General features: G+C 47.8%; 1 protein-coding gene across 3 annotated transcripts; it reads right to left on the reverse strand.

The window, feature by feature from the left end:
• Positions 1 to 7,605: 7,605 nt before the first annotated feature.
• SLC22A17 (solute carrier family 22 member 17) lies at positions 7,606 to 15,782 on the reverse strand. 3 transcript variants are annotated; one of them, XM_030318727.2, is made up of 10 exons: positions 13,672 to 15,782; positions 12,995 to 13,501; positions 12,799 to 12,902; positions 10,506 to 10,660; positions 9,747 to 9,912; positions 9,412 to 9,557; positions 9,144 to 9,249; positions 8,713 to 8,984; positions 8,363 to 8,474; positions 7,606 to 8,245 (listed from the first exon to the last, which is right to left on the reverse strand). In XM_030318727.2, the coding sequence occupies exons 2-10, from the start codon at positions 13,400 to 13,402 to the stop codon at positions 7,957 to 7,959; spliced, it is 1,758 nt and encodes a 585-aa protein (XP_030174587.1). In that variant the 5' UTR covers positions 13,403 to 13,501; positions 13,672 to 15,782; the 3' UTR covers positions 7,606 to 7,956. The 3 variants fall into 3 exon arrangements, with proteins under 3 accessions (XP_030174587.1, XP_030174586.1, XP_030174588.1); XM_030318726.2 differs by having other exon boundaries at positions 12,995 to 13,504; XM_030318728.2 differs by having other exon boundaries at positions 8,767 to 8,984; positions 12,995 to 13,504; positions 13,672 to 15,778.
• Between the last annotated feature and the right edge of the window lie 744 nt (positions 15,783 to 16,526).

A 16,526-nucleotide genomic window follows, 5' to 3' on the forward strand; every position in this document is an offset into this window, starting at 1 on the left:
CCCTGATTGGCATTTGAGGTAAATCAAATGAGCCTGGGAATGTAAAAGAACGGCCAGAAGAGAGTAATCTGATAGCACTTCAGTGTGTACTCCTGAGTAAATTTAACATGCAAATGAATTATCCACACCAGCAGCACTAGATTCTTAGGAGTATCTGGGTAGCTTTTCTTGTCTTTACCCCAAAGTCAGCTCAAAAAATGAGGGAAAAAGTAGTTAACTAACAAAGCCCATGGCAATATCTTTTCTAGCCATGCAGTGACCACTTACTCTGTTCAGCTAACTCATTTTGAATCATTCCATTAATTAGGACTTAACTAACTGGCTTTTACTGATTTAATATCCTTAAGTTTAGTAGTTGGTCACATTAACACCAAATTTCTCTATTTTGTATTATGTCAAATCGGTATCCAGATTCCTTGGGTACTACTACATTGTGTTCCTGCCCCTCTGGCCCTGCTCAAGTCTTCTCCATTACTTAGAGGATTTCTAAATTTAAGCCTTTATATATTCTGTTGCACCATTAACCTCTGTTCCCAGAATATTTTGTGATTGCCTCTGACCTAGGTATTCTCTTCAGTAATCTTAGGTTAAAGAAATGAGTGTCCTATATATCTCTGAAGCCTTAACCCACTTCTCCAATGGCTTTGTATTCTGAATTCTCAGGTCAGTATTGACCACTTAAGTATTTGCTCATTTATTGTACTGTTCCTGTTGTGTCATTTGTTAAGCATTCTGCAGTGTGGGGGGGATATCTGTCTGCTCTAACAACATTCAGCTAGAATAGTGTGGAGATTGCTGCAGAGGCTGATTAGTAGGAGTCTGGTAGCGATGGTTTCAGTATTTGCTAGAATGTGAGAGGTCTGAAGTAGCTTGATGTTAATGTTGGGAAGGTCTCTATCCACCAGGGGGCGTTAAGTGGCTATCTGCAAAACTCCTTCCAAATTGCTGGATCTTGGACAGGCGATTGTCATTTTTTTGACCCTTCTTTGTTTTTAATTTTATGTGTCCAGTCAGTTCTCCATATCCTGCCCATTCTTTCCATGCTATTTTAATTGCTTGAGCAACTCCCCATCTTAGAGTGGGCTCCTGGTAGATGTCTGACTCCACAAACTTAATGTTGCCAGAAACGCCCCTGTTCTACCACCAGTAATTGTAAACGCAGATGTGGAATGAAGTCCTTTCCCAATTTAATTCTGATAGATTTCCCTGTCACATCTTGTTCTACATGTGATGCCCTGTGCATTGCAGTTAATTTTATTATATTTCATTTATTGCTCATGCTGTGCCCATTCCATCTGCTCTTTCAGAATCGTAATGTATAAAGCCAGGCACTACAGCCAGAAACCTTTCTTCATTCCCTAGTCATTATGAATCACTCCTGCACTCAGGGCAAATTGCTTCTATCTCTGTTTAGTACTTCATAGCTTTATAATTAAAACAATTACATCCCTGTTTCCCCACCAGACTGCAAGCTCCTTGAGGGTATGGATTGTGCCTTTGTATAACTTAGGTGCTCAGAAGGTGTTAATTCACCTTGGGGGTTCCCTTTATCCTGGACCTGCTAGTTCTTATCCTCACAAGCATCAGATTTCTTTCCTTACTTGGTCTTTTCATTTTTCCTGCATCATCCTCCATGATTTTAGAGGAAGTAGCATGAAAGGAAAGTTGCTTTCCTTGGGAAAGATTGCTTGTTTTTTGGTCAGTCACTCCTGATGAGCTCCCTCTTATGTGAGGGATTGGAATGAACCTAGTCTCACATGGATCTTGTGGGAGGGAAGTGTCTAAGACATTTGGGGGAGCCTGTCTCTAAGATTTCTCTGGAATGAGAGTCTGAGTCAGGTCTTTGCAATGACAGCCCAGAGCTCTTTCAGACGGGATTTGCCCAACCTGACATCAGCAATAAAGAAAAGTGGTTGCTGTTTTTTTCCGATAACAGCCTTCCTTTTATGTATGGTTGAAATGAGTGACCTTTCTTAAATCAAGACCTGATTTTAAAACATCTTTCAATTCTGCTAATCTCAAATGCCTTTTTCCCTTTCTTTATGCTTGTGGTAATCATTGATTCAACAAACATTTACTGAGTACCCAGCAAGTGCTGTTCTAGGTGCTAGCATTTGTTAAAGAGAAATCATTTAGTAAGAGAACTTTAATTTTATTCTCTGTAGAAAAGTGTCAGTTTGCCATACCTCTGGCATATCCCACTGAAAAGCTATATGGGTTTTGTTGTTAGATATAATTCACATACCATAAAGAATTACCTTTTAAGTGTACGATTCAATGGTATTTAGTGCAACATATTAACCATCATCACTACCTAATTTTATTAACTCTATTTTCATAACCCCCCAAAGAACCCTATACCCATTAGCAAGCCCCCCTAATTTTCCCTCCCTCTAGCCCCTAGCAACTATTAATTTCTGTCTCTATGACTTTACCTGTTCTGGATATTTCATATAAATAGAATCATACAATATGTGGCATTTTGTGTCTGGCTTCCTTCATTTAGCATAGTGTTTTCAAGATTCATGTTGTAGCATGTATCAGCACTTCATTCCTTTTCATAGCCGAATAATAATTCCTTGTATGGATTGGCCACATTTTGACTATCCATGAGTTGATGGACATTTGCATTATTTCCTTTTTTTTTTCTTTTTTTTACTATTAGGAACAGTGCTGCTACAAGCTACATGTTTTTTTGTGAGCATACATTTTCGTTTCTCTTAAATACATACCTAGGAGTGGAGTTGCTAGATCATAAAGTAACTAACTATGTTTAACCTTTTGAGGAACTACAGGGCTGTTTTCAAAAGCAGCTGCATCATTTTACATTTCTGCCAGCAGTGTATGAGGGTCAGTTTCTCCAGATCCTCACCTAACTTGTTACTGTCCATCTTTTTTATTATAGCCATCTTAGTGGGTATGAAGTGGTATCTCATGTTTTTTATTTGCATTTCTCTAATGACTAATGATGTTGAGCATCTTTTCATGTGCTTCCTGGCCATTTGTATATCTTCTTTAAAGAAAAATGCTCAAATTATTTGCCCACTTTTTAATTGGCTTGTCTGTCTTTTTATTATGAATTGTAAGAGTTCTTTATATATTCTGAGTATTAGACCTTTATCATATATTTGATTTGCAAATATTTTCTCCCATTTTGTTGGTTTTTTTTTTTTTTTTTTTTTTTTTCCCGCTTGATAGTATCCTTTGAAACAGAAAGGTCCTGGAGATTTATGCCTGTGTTTTCTCCTAAGAGTTTTATAGTTTAACTCTTACATTTAGGTCTTTGATCCATTTTAAATGAACTTTTGTGTATGGTGTGAGGGAGGGGCCACTTCATTCTTCTGCATGCAGATAATGCATTTGTCTCAGCACCATTTGTTTAAAAAGCTACTCTTTCCCCCATTGAATGGTGTTGGTACCCTTGTTGAAAATGAATTAACCAAGAATGTGCAGGCTTGTTTCTAGAGTCTGAAATCTATTCCATTGATCTATATGGATGCCCTATGCCATTACTACACTGTGTTCATTACTGTACCTTTGTAATAAGTTCTGGAAGTGGGAAGTATGAGACCTCCAATTTTGTTCTTTTTCAAGATTGTTTAGCTACTCTGGGTCTTTTACATTTCATATGAATTTCAGAATCAGCCTGTCAGTTTCTGCAAAAAAGAAAGCCAGAATGTTCATAGGGATTACATTGAATCTGTAGAACAATTTGGGGAGGATTGCCATTGTAACAATACTAAGTCTTCCAAACTATGAACACAGTATATACTGTCTATTTATTTAAGTCTTTGATTTCTTTTAACAATGTTTTGTAGTTTCTAGTGTATAAGTCTTAGACTTCTTTTATTACATTTATTCTTAAGTATTGTTTTTTGCTATATTAAATGGAACTTTCTTCATTTTGCTTTCAGAATGTGCATTGTTACTGTATAGAAATACAATTGATTTTGTACATTGATCTTGTACAAGTTTAACTAAGTTTAGTAGCCTTACTGAACTTGTTTGTTTAGTTCTAACAGGTGTGTTTGTGTATTCCTTAGGATTCTCTATATACAAGATCATGTCATCTGCAAATATAGAGTTTTGCATTGTCCTTTACATTCCAGATGTCTTGTTTTTCATTTTCTTGCCTCATTTCCCTAGCCAGAACCTCCAGTACAATGTTGAATAGAAGTGGTGAGAGCAGACATCCTTGTCTTGCTCCTGATCTTCGGGAAAAGCTTTCAGTCAGTCATGATAAATAAGGTGTTAGCTGTGGGTTTTTCATAGATTACTTTTGTATCTTGGATGTTTAAACACTTGTTCTCCACACCATCCATGTTCTGTCATACCTCTGGACTTGGCACTGTTTCAGTCCAAATATCCAAGAAGCTTTCCTTGACTGTCTCCAAAAGAGCAGATCCTTCCCCCTCAGAGCCAATGAAGCACTTTTACATCTCCACATTTTCCACGTAGGATTGTAATGATTTGTCTCACAGTCTTCAGAGCCCTTGCAGGGAAGGACCATGCTCCCTCCCCCAGAGCTGAGGCAGCACCAGACAGTGGGTAATCAGCAAAAAATGGTTATGTGGTGGCCAGGCTAGGTTGACCGAATGAGAGGAATGAGAGTGGCCTTCATGTCACTTAATGTAACTTAAGCTTAGAAATGTACCCTGTATATACTTTTAATTTTCCTCTGAATAACCCATTATGGCTCGTAGTTGTGAATCCAACGAAAACATTTCTACAGTGTTTCATGTTCGTGAAAGTAGTCACTTCCTTATTTTCCTAAAAACGATCTCCAAGTTCCTGGGTTGTCTTCTAAACTGATTACAGGAGAATTAGTATTTTCGTGGTGTTTAGAAATATTTTCTGTCTGGTGTACAGGAAGAAGATTGCAGGCTCTCAGTTCTCAAAATCTGGCTACTCTACTTACTTAAGAGTCACATAACCTTGAATAAGTTACCTTTTCAAACCTCAGTCTCCCCATTTGTAAAACCCTAAACCATGAGAACTGTTTCTCATGGGGTTATTGATCAGGCAGGGTCCAGTGAGATTATGTGGTTGGTGAATTTTAGAGCAAGATGCCAGTTGTGTTATACATGCTGACGCTTTTCACCTAGATTATGAATTTCTTAGGGGTGAAGGACTATGTTTTCCCCTGTGCTTCACTGATACTTCTTGAATGCTTTCATTTTCATTGTCTCTACCTTTTTGGTTGAAGTCAGAGAATCTGGTTCTCTTTCAACTACCCTCCTACAGGAGCTGCTCTAACTTCCTGAGTGTTTTTTACTTTTTTTTTCCCTGCCCTTCTTCCAGCAGTGTACAAAGACTGGATTTGCTGGAATGCCCCGTTGATACCATTCCTCACAATATGTACTGGACGGTGTCATTAGTGTACGAATAACTTCTCGTACTTCCAAAAAGTACAGAACTTTCTTACCTACCGTCAGGTTGGTTTTCACCGAATCGCTGGAGACAGTAGTATGATCTCTCATTTATCATTGGGGCTACCCAGAACTAAAAAGTGAACATTGGAATCAGTTACATTGTTCACAGACCTTGTTCTACAGAATGTGGGGTACACAGTACATAACTGTGAAGGAACTAGTGGAGTTGAAAGAGCAGCCAGAAGGCCGGGTTTTGAGTCCTGGCTCTGCCATCTAATGGCAGATCCTTCCATTTCTCTCATTTCCATGTCCTCAGTAGTTAAATAGGATAAAAATAACAAAACCAATTTCAGAGGGCTGTGAAGATTAAATGAGAAGGGTTCTTATGAGTTCTCCAGTAATGCAATTAGTATGGAAACCCCAGCAGCATGGCTTAGTTCACAGAGCTTTGGGCCTTAGATTTGGATTGGCAGAGAGGAAGGAGATAGGACCCTGGGTGCTGCAGGAATCTGCGGAGAACGGGTCTCCCTTCTCTGGAAGAGACTGGTCTCAACACTTCAGTTTCCCCAAGAATCTTTTCCAGGACTGCCTCACCCATTTCCTACCTCCGGGCCTTTACTGTCCCTATATCCTTTGGGTCGAAAGCACTGTACTTTTCTCCTAAGCCTTTGCGTGAGAGTTTCCTGACTCTGAGTGAAGTCTCACCTGCTTCAGGATGCAGCTGTTTAGTGCCCCAAACCACTGGTCTCTCTCCTCATTACTATTCCTAGTATTAGATGGATCTTAAGGTCCCTGAAGGATGGCCTATGCCCTAAATATCCAGAATGGTAACTGGTTCGTAAGTTGGGCACAGGAAACATTTGCTGAAAGAATGAACTAACAATAACTTTTTCAATGTCTATCATGTGTCAGGCTTTTGTGTTTTTAAATTGAGAAAGACAGAGTTCTTGCCCTCAAGGAGCTTACCATCTAGTGGTAAATCAGTTTAAGAGACATGTATAAATACATTATCTTGTTTAATCTCACAGCAACCCTTGAAGGAAGCTGGACGTTAAGAGATTTGCCCAAAGTGGTCAAGCCAGGCCAGGGCTAGTCTGAGAGGCAGGTCCTGGCACTGATGTGGAAGACCTAGTCACCTACTGCCAACTCCTGGGGTGCCTTGAGACTCCTCGCTTCCAAGGGTAATGCCTAAAGATTGGAAGGGGTTAGAAAGGTGGCCATAGTGTGCATCAGTGAAGAGCTCCAGCTCCAGGATCTAATTATGTCCCAGCTCTGTCACTCATTAGCTTTGTAACCTTGAGCAGATTACTGAGTCTCTCTGAGCATCAGTTTTCTTATCTGTAAAAGAAGAAGAATACTATAGTGGGCATCCATTGTTTTTACCTGCACAACATCCTGTCCTACTTCTGCTAACAACACACAGTTGCTGCCTTCTGTCTCCCCAGTTGTCAGTAATATGGATGGGGGTGCAGCCATGTTAACTCAAGTTAGCCAGTCATTTGCTCTCTGGAAATGACTCTTTTTTTTTTTTTCAACGTTTATTTATTTTTGGGACAGAGAGAGAGAGAACATGAACGGGGGGGGGGCAGAGAGAGAGGGAGACACAGAATCGGAAACAGGCTCCAGGCTCTGAGCCATCAGCCCAGAGCCTGACGCGGGGCTCGAACTCACGGACCGCGAGATCGTGACCTGGCTGAAGTCGGACGCTTAACCGACTGCGCCACCCAGGCACCCCTCTGGAAATGACTCTTAAGTGGAATGACCCAAAGATGGAACCCCAGTGGAGGTCATTCATCCAGATGAAGTCATACTTCCCAGACTAGGGAGCCTGTCTGGTTCCTGACCTTTCATGACTAGTTCCGCTTCTCTGTGAGCTCCCTACTACAACCTGCCCCACCAAATCCCTCTAATAAATTCCCATTTTCGTTTAAGTTTAGTATGGTCAGTTCTCATTGGCTGCAACACAACACAAAACTTTTAATTGACCGAACACCTACCTTGCAGTGTTGGAAGGGACTAAATGATTAAGTGAAGTTTGTAAAGTGCCTAGCCCAGTCTTTAGCTGCATAGCAAGCCATCAGTAAAGGGTGGTGGCTGTCTGTAAAGTAACATGGGGTGGGGGGAGGGGGGAAGGCCCAGGGGAAGGGGGAAGGGAGATTGTTGCTGATTTTGGTTCCACTAAGAGAAACCTTCCCCGAAGAGACAGTACAACAGAAGGGAGGAAAGTCCAGGCTATGATATGCTCATTTATTCAAAATGTCTTTATTGAAACAGAATGATAGAGCAAGAAAGAACGAGGTCTGGGAGGATGTCTTTGGGCACAGGATGGAGCCCAGACCTAGTGGTTACACTGTGGAGCTCGCTCCCTGTCCCCTGACTCTTGCCAAGGAAGTGAACACAAAGCAGCAGGGAGGAGATGGGGGTGGGGACAGCCCTCTGAGCTCTCCTCAATGGCTGGCATGAGGTGCCTCTGAGCCTTCTGGACAGCCCTGCCTTCCTCACTCAGTCCTCCCAATCGGGTCGCCAGGGCCTTATACCACCTTTCCGTACAAGCCAGCCTCCTGCCAGGGTGCTCAGAGGCCACTCAGAGGGCAGGGTTGGGTGTGGCAAGCAGTGGGACATGGTCACAGCGGTTAGGGGGTGGCTGCCGCAGCAGGGAAGGCCGGCGGCACAGCTCCCCATCCCGCAGCACTTCGGGCAGGAGTTTGCGCTTGGTCTCCGGCAGAAGCATGATGCTGAGGATGCAGAGGAGGGCACAGGCCGCCAGGACCACATGCTGCAGGAAGGCTCCGTGGCCCATGTGGAGGCGCTGGGCTGGGCCACTCAGCCCTCCAAGAGCTCCCAGTGCCATGATCAGGCCCAGGCCTCGGCCCCTGGGAGAGATGGAGGAGGCATTCAGCCTCTAACCATGGGCCTCACCCCAACCCTTCTCCAGCACTTTCCCCTCCCTCCCTCAGGCCCTTCCTCAGCCCCAGCAACACTGCGCTCACCGGACAGTGGTAGGGATGACTTCAGCAGCGAGGAGGGTGCTGAGGATGCCAGCAGCTTGGGAGGAGAAGAGGCCAAGGACAGAGAAAGTGGTGATGGCAGCCTCATTCAGATCTGGAGGGCCAAGAGGGAGGATGTGAATTGAAGTGAGGAGATCACGCGTGGCCTAGTCCCTGGCTTCATCCCCTTGGTTCTCTGATCCCATGGCTCTAGCAAGGTGGGCTCTCTGGGCATCCACTAATCGACTAGGGAGAACAGACAGGGTTGTGTGGTCTGGTGGGGAGGATTGTGGAAGATCTGGGCAGGGTCTGGTCTGGACTTGGGAGGTAGTGGCTAAGCCTGCCTGAGGCACCTCTGCTGGGGTTCCTTTGCTCAGCCCACACTGTGGGTAAGGGAAGATGCTCACAATCCCACAGGCCCAGCAGGACCAGGGACGCAATGCCAGTGAGGGTCATTGAGAGTAGCAGGATGCCCCGGCGGCCAAATCGGTCCACGGTAACCCCCAGGAAGACGCAAGCCAGGGCTGCTGTGCCACTGGCCAGCAGAGAGCACAGGTAGAAGTCCGATGGGCTCCCTCCTCCTCCCACAGGCTGGTAGCAGTGGCGAATGGCATGGGCAATAAAGCTGTGAGAAGGGGGACAAAGCAAACAGCAGTGTCTGAATCCCCATCCACAGCCTTCCACCACCCTGGCTGCCCTTGGCAGGGGTCCTCAGGCCTTCCCCACCCAGCCAGCCCCCATTCCAGCTACTGGCCTGGCCCTTGGCTCAGACACCCAGGCTCACTTGGTGAAGCCCAGGATAAGCAGATTTTTCCAGATGTTGCGGTAGTTGAGGAGGGAGGCGAAGGAAAAGGAGGATGTTGCAGGGAGAGGGCAGGTGTTCTCCAGGTCTTTGGGAAAGAGAGAGGAGCTGTCTGTTAGAAGAAACAGCTGAACCCAGGGTCCTCCACATGGGTGGTGGGGACCCTGAGAGGTGGCACAGCTGTAACCATGGAGAGGGCACTGTCATGTGTACATGTGAAGCATCACCTGTAGGGACCCCTGTCTCTTACCCTGCAGGGCCTCCTGGGCCTCCTCTCCCAGCATCTGCCCATGGGGCCGGTTCCGCTCAGCCAGGATCCTCAGCACGGATTGCGCCTCCTCAATCTGTCGCTTCACTATTAGCCACCTCGCAGACTCCAGAAACAAACCAGGCCAGCTAGGGGTGGGGGTGGGGGTGCACTCTGAGGTCTCCTGATCCAGGGGTGGGAAACTCCCACCTCTGAAGGGCTAGGGCTGGGGCAGGCCTGGACAAAGGGCAGTGGAGAAGAGGAAAGGTCTCTAGGCTAGAGCCAGGCTGGAGATAGAGGTGGAAATGGCCAGACAACAGGTGGAGGATGATACTAACCCATAAAACAGGAAGAGGATGCAGGGAGCGGTGATCATTCGCTGAAGAAATCGCCAGTCCTTAGAGACAAGGGCCAGGCCCAGGAACAGGAAGTGCCCCCCCACCCCCACCAACTCCCCTGCCAGGGCCACCCGAAGCCTCTGGGTTGGGTCGCACAGTTCCAGGCCTAGAGATACAGCAGGGACAGGGAGGAGACGCCAGGGAGGAAGGAGGCATGGGAGAGAGGAGAAGAAAGGGAGGGAGGACAGAGAGCAAAGTCAGACCCAGAGTGGAGGCTGTAGTCATCACCTCCCACAGACTAACCTCTGAGTGGCAAAGAGTGGAGAGACTGTTCAGTCCTCTCTCCTCTCCTCAAACTTGGGAGGGCTCAAGGGTCAGAGTCCCTGGTGGGTTCAGCATTCCCAGTTTACAGGGCCTTTCACATCAGGCCTCTTATTTGACCTTCATATCAACCCTTGTTCAAGGACATACAGCTAGTCAGGATTTCATTTTTAAATAAAGCTCCATTCCCTGACAGCAGTAAGTCAAGGGCAAGGAAGGCCTTAAAGATTGGAGGGCTGGCGGGGAGGGGTGTGGAGAAAAGCAAAGTCCCTGGATCCTTCAAAGGCTGGGGCAGAAAGGCAGCTGAGATCCTGGACAGCTGAAATTGGGGACTGAAAAGGGACTGAGGGGATCCTAGGGGGCAGTGGGAACAGCCTGGGAATGCAGACAGGCAGGCATGAGCCCCAAGGGAAGGACATCTGGGAAGTTGCCACTCACGCATTAGGTAGACACCAAGGTCAACTCCGGCAAGCAGAAAGCCCAGGAGGAATCGGAGGGCCATGACACCTGTGGAGGAGCCTGCGGCAGCCCCTCCCACTCCGCAGGGGCCCACCAACCCCAAGGTCAGCAGCACAATCCCTCGACGGCCAAACCTGGAAAGTGGGGAGGGCCTCTGGTCACCCAGACTCCCTGGAAGAGGAGTTGCTGGGTGGGGCCCAGCTGCCCCCTTCAAACTTGGAGGTATGAGGACTGGGGTAAAAAGTTGGACTGAGGCTAGAGAAGATGGGAAGGGAAGGGGACCATGGATAAGTGATGTCTGGCCACTGGCCACTGGGATGTAGTTATGGTTCTGCAGGGGTGGGACCATGGACTCTTGTGGATGGGGCTATTGGTCAGAGATGAGAGCATGGAAGTGAGACCAACCATTAGAGGGGACAGGATATTGTTTAGGAGACTTAGAACCATTGATTTCTGGGGATAGATTGGTTAGTGGGGATAGAGCTTGTCTTGCTCATACTGGTCAGGTCAGTGGGGATAAAGCTTGTGCTCATACTTGTCAGAGGAGATGAAATCACTGATATACGGGGTTGGGACTATAGATCCCTGAAGGTGGGGCCATTGGCTACTTATGCATGGGGATAGTATTAGTGAAATGTAGCTATTGATCTTAGGGGACTGATTGATTTGGGGGGGATATGGCCATTGTTCTATGGGCTGTTTCATGGGTCAATTAACCCATAATGATGGTCAGTGGGGATAGGGTCCTTTGCCAGAAGATCCACTGATCCATGGGAATGGAACTATTTATTAATACATGGGGTAAAAGTATTGATCAATGGGGATGATCATTAACCTTTGAAGATTGGACAGATGATCTTTGGGGATGGGGTGGGAACATTAGTCCTTGGGTGGATGGGGCTGTTGGTCAGTGGGGATGAACCTATGGGGATATGAATTCATGGGGATAATCCGTAAGCAGGGGGGGTCACAGACCAGAGAAGCTGAGACTATTGGTCAGTGGTGATGGTCACTGAGTATGAGTCAGTGGAGGACAGGACTACTGATCCTTGACAGGCTGGGCTATTGATCTTTGGGGATAAGACCACTGATCTATGGGGATGAAGATAGGGGTCACTGATCATTGGGAAGGGGGACTGATCTCTGAGAGTGAAACTACTGACCCACACAATGGGGCCATTTTTCCATGGGGGTGAGCTTATTGGTTAATGAGGCTAAGGGTACCGAATTTAGGAGACTGAATTATTGGAATTTGGGGATGAGGGTATTATTCCATAGGAATGATGCTATTGGTCTATGGGAATGAGGCCACTGATGCATGAGAATGGGCTGTTGACCTGTGGGTATGTGACTATTAGGCAGTGAGGATAGGTATTGATTTTAGGGATTATTGACTGTTGGGTTGTCTTTGATCCGTGGAAGTTGAGCTATTAACCCATTTGGATGGGACTGTATATGGGTGGAGATGAGTCTAATAATCTATGAGGATGATCAGTGGAGATGCAATACTTGGTCAGTGCTGATGGTGTCAAGAATTAGAGGAATTGGGAGTTTTGATCCCTGGGAAAAGCTATTGGTTGGTGGGGATAGGCTGTTGACTTTTGAGATAAGGTCCTTGATTCATGCAAATTGGGCTTTTGATCTGAGAGGATCTAAGAGCACTGAAGACCCATGAGGATGGGACTATTAATCTCTGGGGGAGGGGGTGCTATTGTGGTCATTGATCTATGGGGTTTGGACAACTGACCCATAAGGGTGGAGTCATTTGTTTGTAGAATTGAACTATACAGGTCAGTGGGATTGTGGCTGTTGATACTTAGGAATTAATGTAATGGTCTATAGGAATAAGGCCCTCGAGATGGAATCCATCATGTGGACGGGGCTATTAGTGGGGATGGGTCTGTGAAGATGGAGAGGGAGGTGGTTAGTGATGACAGGCACAATAGAGGAGGAGCTAGGACTTTTGATCTGTGGAGATAGTTTTTGATCAGTGGGGATGGGGCTATTGTCTTTGGAGATTAGCCACTGATCCAAGGATATGGGGATGGGGAATATGTGGTAGTGTCCCCTTGTGCAGAAGAGGTATGGAAGGAGTATTTCTTGATGGGGAGTGAAGTTGAGACAGGGATGGGCTGCATATCATTGAACAGAAGTCCAGAAGACTGTAGAGTCCAGCGGATCCTCTTCGACCTCTTGGAAAGGCCACTTGCCTGGGCTAGCCAACCTAGCACCCCCTCCTCTCTACTTGCCCCATCCCCACGGCAGCCCTCACCTGTCCGCCGGGTAGCCCAGGAACAGGTAGCCAGAGGCAAAGCCCAAGATGAAGAGAATCTGCTCCAGGATCACCTGCCAGCCCAGGTCACACACTAGATCCCACTGGGGATGTGAGAGGGATACAGGGGGCTTGAGGCCCTTTGCTCCTCGCTCTCGGCCCGCCCCCAGACCCGCGGCCCAGCAGGCTGCCTCACCTGGCCAATGGCGTTGGTGGTGAGCACCGGCAGACCGTTATAGTCCCAGTCCTTGAGGCAATGGTTGAAGTCCGGCGGGGCAAAGCCGCTGCACGAGGGGTCCGTACTGGTGGCGACGCGGCTGGCGGCGCTGGCTGCTAAGGCCGCGCTGGCGACGCTGACGCCGCTGGCGTTGGGGGGCTGCTCCCAGCCGGAGGCGTTGGGGGCGAAGCCTCCGTAGTGGCAGTGCAGTGGGGGTGCCAGGGTGAAGATGGGGTCCGAGGCCATGCCCAGCGCCACGAAGAGCACGGGCAGACAGCAGAGGCCGAGCTGCAGCTGCTGGCCGCCGCCCAGCGCCCCCACCTGGGCGAGCAGCGCTTCAAAGCTGAGGGGGCCGGGGGGCACGGCCAGCGACAGGCTGCTGCCCATTCCGTCGCCGCCCGCGTCGCCCTCCCCCTCCCGCTCCCTTTCGCGCTCCCGCTCACCCTGCAGCTGCTCCGTGGGCACCGCATCTCCGAGGGTCCCGACCTGCTGGGGGGTGGGGGGAGAAGGGTGAAGCGGAGAAAGCCGCAGAGCAAGGGAGGAGAGCCGGCGCGAGGAAGGCGGTCAGGGGCCGGGAGTGCGCGGGAGGAAAATGCCAGGCTTTCAGCGCGGGTGCGGGGGGATGATGGCGTAGCCCCGGGGGCGCGGGCACTTACTCCGTTGGGGCTGGGAGTGATCTCTACAGTGCTGTCGATTTTGCTGCCGCCCCCGCCATTGGGCTCGGGGGTCCCGGTGGCCACCCGGGGAGCCAGCTTGCCGACCGCGGAGGCCCTGTCGGCCCGCACCAAAAGGATGCGCTGTCCTTTGGCCCAGTGGGGGCACCGATGCCCGGATACAGAGGCTGGAGAGACCCCGCTCTGCAGGTCTGCAGCCGCGGGCGCCTCCTTCGTCTCTGCGATCTCTGCGCTGCTTTCCCCTCCCCTTCCTCCAGACTCTCCTCCCCTTCCCACGTCAGCAGAACCTTCGGTCCAGACTCTTCGTCAGAGAGAGGAAGGGGGGCCAGGGCCCAGGGGCTCTGTCTCCGTTCTCTGGGTCTGCGGGCCATTGCGGTAAAAGGAAAGAAAGCTGAAGGATAGTAGCTAGTCCAGGCAGTTGCCAGAGATACCTCATTTGCTTCCAATTCTTCCTCCTCATTCATTCATCCAACCATCCATCCATCTTTCCATGCATCCACTCATTCATCGGTAAAATTTATTAAGCATCTATTATGTGCCTGGCCTTGTGCTAGGCTTTGGGAGATAACAGGATGGACAAGACCCACCTTGGAGTAGCTTACTGGGGAGACAGCCATTTATACTGGCGACTACAGTACAGGGGATGAACATGGAGGGCTGGGCTGGGCTGGGCTCTGTACTCAGCCCTGGCTGCAGTCCTCTACAAGACCACATCTCTGGGTTTCAGCACCCCCACCCTGGCGGAGTCTTCCTCATCCTCAGCATCGTTTGGCACTGTTGACCACCCCTTCCTCTAAACACTTTCTTTTTTGGCTGCTAAGTCTCACACTCTCCTGATTTTCTTTCTCTTGCTCCTTTTTTCTCCATGGCAGGCTCCTCCTCCACCTCTTCACCATCATTCAGTGTCTTCGAACCTGAGGCTTGGTCCTGGGCCCTCCTCTCATTTCATTGTTCTTTCCACCTTGGGATCTCACCCATGCTCACAGCCTCAGCCTCATTCACTCCCAATGTAAACAACACAAACCTAATCCCTGGATTTACACCTCTAGCTCACACCTCTCTTCTGAGCCCCAGACCTATGTAGCCACCTCTTATTCATCTTCTTAACCTTGGGTGACTCACAAGGACCTCAAACTCAATACATCCAAGACCAAACTCACGCTCTTCCCCTGTAATGTCTTCTAGTGCTTCTTTGCCTTGTGAATGGTACCCTCACCATTCAACTGTGACCATATGTTCAAGGTGACAGCCCTTACAAGGACTCCTCCTTACCCCCATATCAAATCGTTTACAAAACCCTGTCCATTTTCCTTCCTGCATAGTTCTCAGATACTCTGCTTTTCTACCATTAGTCAAGCTACCTGTTGCACAGACTACTTGGGCCTCCTAACTGGTGTTCTGCATCCACTGTTTCTGCCCTGTTCCCTTATCTGTATTTATAGTGCAGATGGAGTGTTTGTTTTTTTTTCATAATGCAGATCTGTTCATGTCCCTTTCCTGCTTAACAGCCTTCAGTGGCTTTTCCTCACCGACAAGGTATAAATAAATGCTAATGTTCCAGGAGCCTCATACATGCTCCTGTAGGCCTGGTCCCATGCTCCCTGGTGCTCCACCTCGCTTCTTTCCCCAAACTGCACTCATCACACTGGACTTCTTTCAGTTTTTTTTTCAATGTCACAGGGCCCTTGGACAAGTTAATCTTTATGGCTTGAAGGCTTGTCCTCTCCTAGTCAGTTCTCCTCATCCTTCAGCATATTTGCACATTTGTCTCAGAGAAGCCTTCCTTAACCCCTAGAATTACTACTCAAAAGTGTGACTTACAGACTAGAGCTCCCAGGTCATCCAGGAGCTTATCAGAAATGCAGAATCCAAGCCTTTGAATAATAATCTCCATTTTAACCAGATCCCCATGAATAAGTACATTCAAGTTAGAGGTACACTTCTCTAAGAGATTTGATACCTAACAGGTACTTGATTCTTCATCTAAAGTAAGGGCTATAGAGGAGTGTCCTGTTAGTCTCAGCCAGGAAATCCATTGCTTCTTCTCTCCACTGGACCGCACTTCCAATTTGCCTCCTCTGTTCAGAAAATTTCCAGATATGAGAAGCCTTCCAATACATTAAGCAGCTTCCCACTGCTCCCCTCCGCCCCCCCCCCCCCCCCCCCAGCTCATTTCAGTATCTCTTTAGGATTTACTTTGGTGCTGTCACAGTCAGCATTCCTTGGGGATTCATTTGTCTGTGTCCTTATGTCTGCCCTGGAATTATAATCCCTTAACTTTATGTGGCTCTGGGCCCTTCACATGTATTATCTTGTATGGCCTCTCAACAACCCTGTGAGACCATTATGATCATCCTCATATTAAAGATAAGCTCAGGACTCAGAGGGACTCACAGGATTTACCCACAGACACATGGGTACATGGCAGATCTGGGACTTGCACTGAAACCTCTGACTTGATTTCCAGGTTGATCTCTTTACATTCTTCCTGGGAGATGGAGGACAGCCCTGTTATAAGTCTTCAATACATAGTGTGCATTTTGGTGACCCCAGAATCTGGAAGTGAGTTTTCTTTAAGGGTGATATGAGAAAGAAGGAACCCAAAATGGAGAAGGCAAATGCATAGAGGGTGCCAAGAGACCTGAACTGTGACTGAAGCTTGGGGTGCCTCTAATCCAGTCACTGTGCTAAAATGTCATTTGGGAAAAAGCACAAATGAAGCAATGCATCTGTGGCTTGGATTTCTTCCCTGTGGTAAATGGCTGGAGCGATCCCCCATCTAAGCCATGGCTCATCAATTTCACCAAAGCATGAGGACTATGGACTAATTGCATTCA

The sequence above is a fragment of the Lynx canadensis genome, chromosome B3 (genome assembly GCF_007474595.2).
Source record: "Lynx canadensis isolate LIC74 chromosome B3, mLynCan4.pri.v2, whole genome shotgun sequence".
NCBI classification, from domain to species: Eukaryota; Metazoa; Chordata; class Mammalia; order Carnivora; family Felidae; genus Lynx; species Lynx canadensis.

Bases quoted from the DNA above. Each gene is read 5' to 3' on its own strand.
- SLC22A17 (XM_030318727.2), bottom strand. From the start codon at position 13,402: ATGGGCAGCAGCCTGTCGCTGGCCGTGCCCCCCGGCCCCCTCAGCTTT. The intron at 9,913-10,505 runs GTGAGTGGCAAC...CTGTATCTCTAG, and splicing joins CCTTGGTGTCTACCTAATGC to GCCTGGAACTGTGCGACCCA. The intron at 8,475-8,712 runs GTGCCTCAGGCA...TTGGCCCTCCAG, and splicing joins GCAAAGGAACCCCAGCAGAG to ATCTGAATGAGGCTGCCATC.